The following is a 12034-nucleotide window of genomic DNA, read 5'->3' on the forward strand; positions in this document are numbered from 1 at the left end:
AGGCGCCCTGGCCCCCAGCCAACCTCGGGTGGGACGGGAAGTGACGTCGATTCTCGCGCAGGGAAGGCAACCGGCCGGCGCGCCAAATTTCAAAGGACTTCCTGGGGAGAAAAAAAGCAGCGATAAAGGCTTACAAAAGTGCAGGAGAAAGAATCGAAAAGTAGCAAATATAAAGGTTCTACGTGCCAGCAGAACCGCGGACTGTGTCGATCCCGTTCTCAAAGGACTAACCGCGAAACCCCATGCAGTCGCGTTGAGTCACTACTACTCTGTAAGTGGCAGTGTGTGTGTGTGAGAGCTTTTGACTTTCGTTATTGTTATACAAGGAACCAGATAATCCTGTCTGTTTGGCTTGGCAGAGATTCGCCAAAATAAGACTGTTTATTTGTTGGATATTCATGCACGCAGCGATTAGATCCGCAGTCGGGTGTATTTCACCGTGTGCGTGCATTAGTTATTGTTGTAAAATTGAGTTATTTATTTCACATGACAACAAGGATCAAGCCTGCCATCCATTGCTTTGTGCCGTGGTCGCACGAGTTCTGAGGATCGGTTGACAAGTGAGGACTCTGACACTTGTCAGAACCCGACCGATCCTCAGAACTCCATGCATGAGATCAACATTATTATTGATCTCATTATAATCGATTTTTATAGTTGAAAATCTATGATACGTAAGTAAAAGACTCGATCAAATACAATCTATGATAGCATTGATCCAATCCAAGGCTACAGTAAATTATTCATAAGGCAGTACCTTTTGTGTCTCATTTTGCTTCATAGCTTTTTAGTAGCCTACTACTGCAGCTAGCTGCACATATAGCATCGATATGGCTTTCTTTAGACAGTTTGACAGCTTAATACTGTATGTCTGTATTATTCATACTATTAGCCCAGACACAAAGTCCTTATGGAAATAGGGACACACAAAGTTACGTAATATTATGAATGATACGTGTCGTGCACCAATCCATCCATGCTGCATTTGTTACGTAAGTGTAACATCAATAGTTCAATCAAATGCTTGTTACAACAGGAGGCTCAAGAGCACGAGCTGTCATTAAGGCAGTCAGAAGCACAGTGAAATCCTGTGTTAATTTTACTCTGGGAGTTGATCGATTGATTGCCTTATTAACAGTTTGCAAATAGTAAGTGGTAATTAAGATTATACAATAATACAACGGTGCTAAAAAGGATAAACACAATAAGCCCTAAGGGCTTGTTTCCATTGTGGTCCTGTGTGTAATTCATCGAGACATTTAAAGACAATATACAAGACATCATCAACACTTAATATGTACAGTAATTAGTTGGGGGGGGGGGATTTCTTGTGTTAAACATGTAAACCACTAAACATGTAACGAAATGGACCCTTTGCATGTCCATTTGTACACTCCGAGAGTTTAACAATGAGGAATTTATTGTGCAAGTCAATTGTTTTTAGTTTTTCACGATTTTGTTTTTCTTTTCAGGTCTGACAATCTGAAAGGATTGCCTTATATCTCTGAATCCACTGCCCCAGCCTCCTCAATTAGAAATACTAGAAAGAATATCCGCTTGATCTAAAAGTTTCAAATCTCAGCTATACTGATTTAATGTCATCTGTTTTATCTGCATCGTAAATAATTGGCACATTAACACATAGGCCCTTTGCGTATACACCCCCAAAGCTTATTTCTAAACCCTGTGGGTTACTGCTGACATTCTAGTGGATTTACAGTGTGAGAGAAATAAGAGATAAGACACAACCAGCAGCTCATTTCAGCAGTCCTCCTACTTAATTTATACACTACCTTATATCCTCTGCACTTATTCATTTATTCATATATTCACCAACAGCGTAGTAATACGTTATATATATATATATATAATTATACTTATACAAACACTGGTTGCTTCCAGCCAATGTGCCTGCCTGTATGTACTGTGCTCGTGGGTAGCCTTTAAACTAAGTTTGACCCTATACTTAGTTTAAGAGCGTCTGCTAAATTGTAATTGTAATTGTACTAAGCATTATTCTGTTGCACAAAAATCACTATTGTACATTTTACAGGCCTGTAACTGGCAGCCCTTAAGTGCAGGCACTGCAGCGTAGAACTCGGCTGTAACACCTTCTAGTGTGCAGTCCTCTAACTATGGCGAATAACCGCACATAAATCGCCACCCATCACAGAGAGTGGTGTGGGGTGGGGGGGTGTGGTTTGTTCTGGCAGCGGCAGGCTGGGGCGGGAAGAGGTGGTCTCCTCCTCTTGACCGGGTTGAGGGACAGGAGGACAAGACGATCCTGATTGGCCGGCCAGCCAGGGAGCGGTCATGCTGTCGGGGGCCCAGCCGTGCTTCCAGCTGCTCCGGATCGGCTCGTCGGCGGGGGACTCGGCCCGGGACCTGTACACGTTCCGGCCCGCCCTGAGCCACTCCGTGTTCCGCCTGGGCCGGGCGGCGGAGCTGTGCGACGTGACACTGGACTCGCCGCTGGTGTCGAGGATCCACGCCGAGCTCCACGCCCACAGGGAAGGGTGTGGAGGGGAGGAGGAGGAAGATGAGGATGGAGGAGGAGATCGGCTTCAAGAGGAAGATGAGGAGGAGGGGGCCTGGACTGTCCACATCAAAGACAGGAGTAATCACGGTAGAGTTCTCAAATTCTGTCCAAACCCGACCTTACCTGATGCTTTAGGGCCGGGTCCGGCCTAAAATGTATGCCCAGTTAGGGCTGGGCCTAAATGTTCAGGACCGTTGAGAACTCTAAATCACGGTGAGAGGATGAGGCACTCACTCGTACACAGAAGTATCATTTAGACATGATACACTCTAAGGGCTGGATATGGACAAAATCAAATGTGTTTTTGATCAAATACCTCTATCGACAACATTGTAGCTCACAACTTGAAGCTCACAACTTGACGGATATTTTCACTACTTTTGAACATTTGATACATTAAACAGAAAAGTAGGGAGGCACACTTTGGTTCGACATACCATTGGTTCGACATAGCATTGGTCCGACTGGATTAAGGTTGGTGAGGGGTGCGTTAAAACGACCGGATTAAGGTTGGTGAGGGGTGCGTTAAGGGTGTGCTGCCCCGTGGGAGGTTAGGGTGAGGGTTTGAGATTGTCGTTATCGGACCAATGGTATGTCGGACAAACGCATGCACCCAGAAAAGTTAACTAAACCGCTCACCCGTAACACTTGGGCGAGGTGCATGGAACTGAACAATTTCAGGGACAGGGCAACAGCACACACTGACTAACTCAACATTCAACATTTTATTGCAAGCTTTCGGTCATGTGACCTGTCAGACACAAAATATGACATTAACACCAAGAATAGACAACTCTCATACTATACCACACCACAATATATCCCAAAATCCCAGACAATATGTAATGTCATTATATCACATTCACAATATCATTATCGACATTTTTCTCAGCTCTAATGCACACCCACACACAAACATCCCTGTGATGCCACACAAATACTAATCCCTATCCCACACACTTCTATGGGTTGACTGACAAACAATTCAAATGCAAATGCCAGTGGAACAGCAGGTTTACAGATATTAGAGAAAAGGCTTCCTCCTATTTCTTGGCATACACAAATACTGTCACCACCTCCTGTAAAGAAAGCATACACACACCTTCAGTCTATTCTGGCTATGTTTTGACATAAATCCAAACATCCACAGACAAAGTGGGAATCCGCTTCGTCGACGTGGAAAATAACCCACATGCAAGCCACCGACTGACAGCAGTGCTGATATGAATCACAGGAGAAGAACAGAGCTGTACTAACGCAGAAAGACATTCACACTGTCTCTCACCCACTCGCTCCTGTTTGTTGACTGACAGCAGGACAAATATCAGCACTGTTCGGATGTACAGTTTCACAAACAAACTTGACCCTGGCCTGAACACGCACCACTAACTGTTGGCCAACAAATAAAACCTCAACTCGGTAGACAGAGTCTCAAGGTCTCCCACAAACAACATGTGGTGGAAAGCAAACGTTTACCTACATTAGAGCCAAACCGACATTGGCCGATATATCGGTCGTTATTTAACGTTCTTTATTTTCTGTACAACATCTGTAATTGAAACTATTGAAATTATTTAACCACTTTCAACCATATTTTGGGCATAGGCGAAAATGTTTCTACAAGCTCACATCGCATCGTAATGCAACGCATTGTGAGCTTGTTGATCGGCTATTTTTGTATCTTCTAATGTTTAGGTTTTTCCAAATTGATTAGAATAGATATTGTATCTTTTGACTATCGGTTAAAGCATCAGTAATCTCATCTGTAGTCTAGGAGGGCTCTCGAAAATCGGTATCCGATGTGTTTCCGACATACTTTTCAATGTGTTGAATACTCTTATCTTATCTGATACTCATACAGTCCTCCTGGCATTCTTCTGAAGAGGGCCTAATTCCACCCAAACATAGTTAATGAAATGAATCCTGCCATATAGACTCGCACCACACTCAAAATAATCATTTCCATGGGCCGGCCGACATTCACATTACGTTCACTCATGCATACATCGAGGAATTAGAGATATTTCGCTCCTTCAATTATTCTAATGTTCTGGTTTATTCTACTGTCTGCATTGCAAGCTAATAAATGCAAGAGATGCAGTGAGCGATCACGGTTCAGTAAGCGAGGACGCAAGGTGTGACCTGATTGGCTCCTGGTTGAATCTGTGGTGGTCAGACACACTCTTAACAGTAACTTACACACTTGCGCGCTTTAGTTTTTTTTGAATAATTTCACAGCCGGTTTCACCTACTTCTCACTTTTGCCTTTAAAATGACCCTTTTTATGTATTCAACACACTTTTTTAATATATTTTTTATTTTTTTGCCTTGTCATAATTTTATTTATGGTGTTTGACCTCACAGCCCTTCAGCTCCACGGTTTTCCATCCATTCATTTGATTTTCAATAAAAATGACTTGATTTAGAGGTCATGCAAGATTAACTGAGGAGTTTGCCCTTTTGGTTTTCACATATTAAAAGTTTTTTTTGTAAACTTTCATAACCTCAGAGATTATGTTAATTCATTTCAGCACACCAGGTGAACGATTTAAAATGTCTTCCATGTTGAGTTTGCACGAAATCTAGTGCCAGCTCGCTGCGTCTGTTTGCCAAGAGCCCACAGAGCACCACAGTGTTCGTGATGTGAATCTTGTATAACAAAGTAGGAAAGAAAACAAAAAAAGAATCCTATTTTATTTTATTTTATTTTTGAATCTGTGTTGCTAGGTACCTGGGTCAACGAGGTTCGCCTCCAACCTGGCATCCAGTGGGAGCTCTCAGACGGCGACACGTTGACCTTTGGTAGCCAATCATCTCCGGGGAGCCCAGAGTTCTATTTCTTATTCCAGAAGGTCAAAGTCCGCCCTCTGGACTTTGACGCCATCACGATTCCCAAGGTGAGACGTGCGTGTGTGCGTGCGTGTGTGCGTGCGTGCGTGCCCTTATGCAATAGAGAAGTGGTTCCAAATGTTTCAGCTCGAGAACCAAAAGAAACGTTTGATTTCTCTCTGGAACACAAATGAATGAAAATAGCAGGCTATTAAAAAAGTGGAATTAAAAAGAGAATGTAGGAAACAAATTAAGGGGTATTTTATTGCATAAACCCGACCCACAAATGGGTCCCGACCCAGTGTTTGACAGTAGAGTAGCTTAGCAGCCATAACCGTGCAAGGACTCTCCCAAAATGTAAATGCACTATGGATTTGTTTTTGAGTCCGGATACCCCATCCAGGACAGGCTTCAGACACGCCTCCTCAGGAGACTTTGCTCAGATCTGAACCCATTTGATTTGGCGTTAGGAACCTGTTGCTGACGTCAACCCCAGGCAGGGTCTGAATCCACAACCTTCCTCATGAAAGGCATAATGCTCTAACCACTACACTAGGGCGGTCCCCAAAATGTAAACGCACTATATCTCATAATGAAGCAGAATTATAATGGGGTATCATTGAAAATGTCTTCCCTCCAGGCGGGCACCTTCTCCTCTGACCTCCAGAACCGCATCAGAACCAGCCTGGACCGCAAGGCGGCCGCCAGCCTGGACCTGTCCAAGCTGTCCATTAATCGCGCCACCGTCATCCTCAACTCCATCGGCAGCCTGAGCAAGATGCGGGGCAGCGCCTGGACCTTCAAGAGGAGCGACGGACAGGTAGGGTTCTCACAGTTTTTACATAATCGTCTAATTGCATTAATTTGAGGTAATCGCAATTATTTGTCAATCCTGTCCATGTTGAAAGTTATTTGTCATATCTGCCCTGTGCACTTTTTTATTTTACGAAACCTGAAAGGGAAATGGAATAGTAATTTATTTTCGTAATGTTCCAATTTCCAATGCAAAAACAATTGAATCGTTAATCGCAATTACTTGTGTGACAATTAATGGTCAACTTCAATGTGTAATGGTGACAGCCCTACGGCCAGGCAGGAGGAGGCAACACCTCAGACCCAGGCGGCTCCTCTTCGTCTCCCTCCTCCTCTGTCCCCGTGAGCGTTCCCTCCTCCTCCCTGCTGCCACCCTCCACGTCGCCGCCACCGCCCTCCTTTCCCACTACCGGTTCCATCCCCCCCATCTCCTCCTCCTCCGCCAAGCCGCTCCCGACGGGGGGCAGGAGCCGCAGGAAGTCTGCCCACACTGTGCTCCTGGAGGACGACAGCTCGGACGAGTCCAAGAACCGAAGAGGTACTGTCTGTACTACTGGAATGAAAAGAAAATGTCCAAATAAAAATGTCCATAATCGTTGTTTGATCACAGTCGGCCACTGGCCTACTTGGGAACGATGCAACTTGGGAACCTAATGATATACGTTTTAACTGTCAGCCGGTGTCCCACATGGAGATCTGTGTATGTGCCTGTGTGTGAAGTGTACTTGGCAATCAATTCGGCCCACTGGCAGAGCCTGATTGGTTGAGCCTCAATTGGCTGAGGCAGAGGCTGGAAATTGCACAGGTGAAAGGAGTTGGCCTCATTAGGCCCACTGGCAGAGCCTGGCCAGAGCCTTTTGTAGTGGTTCTGGAGAACCGTGGGTCCGACCGACTCGATACCTGGCACTGCACTACCTGTGCTGTGGGGGCGTGGAACGTGTGTGTCAAATGTGAAGTCGGTGGGTCAAACGGTTCTCGAGTTACGTGCATTACAACTGTACACACACGTATGCACGTACGCAGAGACGTGGCGCATTTATAGTAGGATTTAAAAACTTTTATTATTATTTAATAATCATCATATTACAATATCACAAAAGTAGCAAAAAATGGCTGATCTACAAGCTCACAACATGTCGCTATGCGATGGGTTTTGAGGTTGTAGAAAAAAGGTGTCTGGGGGTTTTATAAATATTGAACTAATAAAGTATTAGCAAGAGCTTGTGACTAATAACTACATTGGATCCATTGGAACATACCTCAACACAGGATCTTTTTTCCATTTCCTGAAAAGTAACTATTGGACATATAAGGTTTCCAGTCCACCCGACAACGGTAATATGTTCAAATTTGAAACAGATTGTTCAAATGTGAAACATATTGGGAGAGATATGAAAAATACATTCATTAAAAAAATAAAAAGGGGGAAAATAACTGCTCTACAATGCACATGTATGAAGAAGTCAACACTTAAAATAACCCATTAATGTTTCGCAAGCACTGACCTAAATCTAATAAATGTCAATTTTGTGCAGCTTTCGGATCAGGAGGAGGAGGAGGAGCAGGGTTGGAGGATGGCAGCCAGAGAGCCAGGGCGAGGAAGAGGAGGCGTCTGTACAAGTCTGAATCAGACAGCTTCAACCCCCCTGCCTCCGCTCTGCCGCTGCAGCCCAGGGGCCACACTGACATGCGCCGGCCGTTCGACCCTAAGCCCTTCCCCGTCGGCACGCGGACTATCGGCAGTTATCACGGTGCCATGACACACGGCAAACTGACCAGCGACCGCTACCACCACCAACACCTCCATCACCACCAGGCCATGTTCAAGCACCCGCAGGGCACGGAGATGCACCACATCAGAGTGGGACCCAACGGGAGTGTGCCGGTCTTCCGCCAGCAGCAGCAGAGAGCCGCCTACTCCTCAGCGTCTGCGGCGGCCCAAAGAGGAAGGCGGCGGGCCAACAGCTCCCCCGTCTGCTCCCCTCTGGTGGTGGGAGGCGAGAACTACACGCTGGCCTCCCCGTCTGTGAGGATCTGCACGGAAGAGCGAGGGAGGACGCCGTTCAAGAGGTTTCACCACCTGCCCACAGGGTAATTTGACACACCATGGCACTGAAACATTAACCACTTAAGCATATATACACTTTGATTACTTGCAGAAAATATTACATTATCTTTTTAAGAGAAAATCAAAGTTGGTTAAAAAGAAGGGTTGCCATTGAAGCGGCCCTTAGTTTGGACTTGGAGATATAGAATTTTAATCAAATTTCGTATAAAACTAAATGTCCATATTCTTGTATGTTTTCTCTCTCTTATGTTTTGGTGAATTTGGCACCAGCTTACAGTCTACTGGAGGCAACTAGTAGAGCAGCTTAATGGATAATTGGGCTCACTCGTTATGTCATTGTTTCATTAAGCGTCGATAGTTCGACACAATTCCAAAGTGTGTTTTTTTTTAATTCGGTTAATGTCAGGCCTGTCAAGTTCTCCAACAAACCATTTCTGTATTTGTCTTAATTGTTGCCACAAAATTGGGAGCACACAATTGTCTTTAGTTTAATGTCTTTGCTGTAGCGTTAACCCGTTTAAACCAGGAAACCATCTGTGTAATTTTAGATTTTTACATTAGCGTTTCAAAAATAGCAGATACACAAGCGAGTTTGTACATCTGCTATTTCTGAAAGTGTAAGAACTACTGATTTGGAATGCATTTTTAGAAACTGGCCTCAGGTCTTAATGGGTTAAGATTTCCATTCACTGCTAGAACAAAGGGCACTAATTAAAACAGTCGTTGGAAAGGGTACTCACTGCCTTGTGGTCATAGCGTGTCAGGGTATCATTCAATTTGTTTGGTGAATGTGTAGACCTTCATTCATGTTTTGCGTTTGTTTCACACCTCATTTGTCACTACCTTACTAACAAAAAACGCTTCCCACTGTTATTGTTATTTGCACATTGTCAAGGGCAGTGCTTTCTAAAAACTAATTATAAATTATCCTAAAAACTAATTATAAGTTAATTATAACAAGGAATGTAATAAGATAGGGCAGAAGTAAGACTACTGTGGTGGCCTATCAAATTCCGATATGACGTGAAGGTAGGTAGGAAGGTAAGTGAAAGCCTTCGTTACACTCTCTCTCATATCCTTTCCTCCCTCTCTCTTGCTCTCTCTCATCCTTTCCCCTCCGTCTTTCTCTCATCTTGTCCTGACTCCTCTCTCAGCCATTTGCACATAATTCGCTCATATCCTCATCTCTGTGTTTTTCTCTCTCATCCTTCCCTCTCACACACAGGAAGAGACGGGGGCGTCCCAGGAAGCACCCCCTCCTTCCACACCCTTCGCTGCCCTCCCCTTCCTCCTCCTCCTCTTCGTCCACCTCCTCAGCCTCGTCCGAGTCCTCCGGCAGCTCGTCCTCCTCTTCTTCCTCCTCTGACGAAGACGAGGAGGGTGGGATGGCGGGGGGCGCGGTGGAGCCGTGCGCGGCCCCCCACTGCCGACTGCCCCAGCAGGACACGGTGCAGTGGATCCAGTGCGACGTGTGTGACGCCTGGTACCACATAGACTGCCTCCACATTGACCGCAAGAAGCTCCTCATGGACCCCAATGCAGACTTCCACTGCGGCTGCCACTGACCCGCCCTGGGGACCACCTGACTTCTCTTGACGAAATGTGGTTTCGGTGGATTTGTTTTCCGTGTACATACATGTTATGATGCGCCCTTTTTGGGGGGCACGCCATGAAATTCAATTAACAAAATCCAAATGTGCCGCTTTGTATAATTGGGGGGGTAAGCGGTGACACTGAAATTGAAACTCTGTCTGATGTTGAAGACGGTTTGCTGACAAATCACTAGGTTGTCACTTCCTTCAGAATGGTGGCCACACTAGGGACAGATTTCAACGATGACACTGAGGACAATACAACTGTCCCAAAGGGGTTCTGGGTGTACTGTATATAAATCCTATAATGTAATTCACAACATTGGGGCCTTGATGAAAGGCTTGCCCTTATGACTCTCAAAGGGGTGTGCCAATGTTTAGCATGGCAAAATGAAATGTTCCAGGACAAATATTTACAAACATTTCTCTTTCCTTGCCCCTGCAGAGACGGATTCATTGAACTTGATAATTAAAATGCTGTGGAATTTTTCAGAACAAATTTCCACCAGGCAATTACCCTATTTTCACACAGGCTATGGCTCTCTAGGGGCTGGGCATGATTGGGACGATCAAGGCAGGAAACAAACTAAATCTGCCAGGATTCACCACCATGTCCACCGTTTTACCAGCCACAAATTGTAACAGCATTTATCCTGGAGGATGGTGGTCGCTCTACCCCATTGTTGAGGACAATACAATAGACCGACATGCTCAAGACCAGTCTCCCCCACTGTGACTGCCACTGACGGAGGCGGGCACTTTCAGAACAATAAAAATCGAATGAAATGTTTAAGTGCAGATCTCCTCTGCAGGCTCTGTGCTGCTGGGTGGCATTGGAGGCAATTAAGTTCAGACTCTGAAATGTTTTTCCTTCCCCCAACCGCACTACTGCAGACTAGCCAGGAGCCGCTGAGAGAATGATGAAATGTTTCAAGGTGCTTCCTCAGTGGTGTCTGCTGACTGCAATGTTTTTTCTGTAGACCAAGATGATGTGTTCCTTAATAAGACCTGGACTTTCAGGATGACAGTTATTTTCTTTCATTATTTGAGTAGGGTGGTGGTGACCTAAGACAATGTTATGAAATGTTGATGTAATTGTACCAGTTTGAGCATTCACCCAAGTGCCATAATTTGTATCTGGGAAGATTTTGAGGTGTATGACTCTTAAAGCCTGATTTATACGTGGTTGTGCACTATATCATGCACCAGAAATTGCAGATCTACAAGCTCGCCACGCTGCATCAAGCATGCAGATCGGCTAGTTTCAGTGAACGACACCAGCACACAACCAAGCATAAACACCCTTTCTTTACCCAAGCAGCGCCATCTCTCTCGCCCTACTGACATCATGCTGTAATGGCCCCAATGCAAAGGGTGTGATGCTTGTGAGCTGTGCTTAGGTGGCCTTGACTCGGGTGATCTGTACTGCTGGTCAATTGGAATAGTTATACACACGTGGTCCTCGTCTTCTATCAAACTACAGTTGGGTGCCACCGATATTGTCCCTTATCATTTGACCCATTTAGGCCTGACCTCAACATTTTAAAGAATCCTTCTAAATCCTCCAGTTTTCTGAAATAAATATTTTCACGGTTTTTCAAAAATAGCAGACCTACAAGCTCGTAGCGCGCCACTCAGTGGCGCGCTATGAGCTCCAACTATGAGCTCCAACTGTACACACGTGGTCCTCGTCTTCTATCAAACTATGCTCCAAGCTTTTAACTTATGACAAAATGACACCATTTCCAACACAGCTGCACAATATTAACATTTATTTTTGTAAAAAAAAAAAAAGAGAGAAAGGAAAAACGGCTGTTGTGCTTGATAAGTGAATCCAATACATAAGAAACCATAGAACCTGCCATGTGGTCCATAGTCATAATGCATTTGAACATTTTATATTTAGAACATAAGCTAACACCTGTTGGAGTGCTGAATCAAGTACACTGCAACACAACACCTGTTTTATTTGATATGAAATGTGCTGACCAGCTGGGGGTCTGCAGCACGGCCATCTATTTTTGCATTCTAAAAACCTTTTCATTGGCAGAGGTTGGTTCTGTGCACTTCACGTGACCACCATTAACCACTGACACATTTTTACTAGGCTTAAAGCTTTCCTGCGCAATTGCTGAAATGTTTTACCATTGAACTCAATCTTGACCGTAGGATCCTGTCTCAGAGCAGGGAGAC

At 44.8% G+C, this 12034-nt stretch overlaps 1 protein-coding gene across 1 annotated transcript; it reads left to right on the plus strand.

Annotated features, from left to right (window-relative positions):
* The first annotated feature begins 29 nt into the window (after positions 1 to 29).
* tcf19l (transcription factor 19 (SC1), like) lies at positions 30 to 11690 on the plus strand. Its single transcript, XM_079522333.1, has 7 exons — positions 30 to 271; positions 1473 to 2626; positions 5267 to 5436; positions 6009 to 6188; positions 6449 to 6719; positions 7717 to 8272; positions 9475 to 11690. Exons 2-7 carry the CDS (start codon positions 2314 to 2316, stop codon positions 9812 to 9814), a joined length of 1830 nt encoding a protein of 609 aa, XP_079378459.1. The 5' UTR covers positions 30 to 271; positions 1473 to 2313; the 3' UTR covers positions 9815 to 11690.
* The last annotated feature ends 344 nt before the right edge of the window (positions 11691 to 12034 follow it).

This window comes from Electrona antarctica (assembly GCF_951216825.1).
Source record: "Electrona antarctica genome assembly, chromosome: 15".
Lineage (NCBI taxonomy): Eukaryota > Metazoa > Chordata > Actinopteri > Myctophiformes > Myctophidae > Electrona > Electrona antarctica.

What these genes read in the sequence shown, in the direction of transcription:
- tcf19l (XM_079522333.1), top strand. Translation starts at nt 2,314, where the DNA reads ATGCTGTCGGGGGCCCAGCCGTGCTTCCAGCTGCTCCGGATCGGCTCG. An exon ending in CAAAGACAGGAGTAATCACG is followed by an intron (nt 2,627 to 5,266) that starts GTAGAGTTCTCA and finishes CTGTGTTGCTAG; the next exon opens with GTACCTGGGTCAACGAGGTT. An exon ending in TCAAGAGGAGCGACGGACAG is followed by an intron (nt 6,189 to 6,448) that starts GTAGGGTTCTCA and finishes TAATGGTGACAG; the next exon opens with CCCTACGGCCAGGCAGGAGG.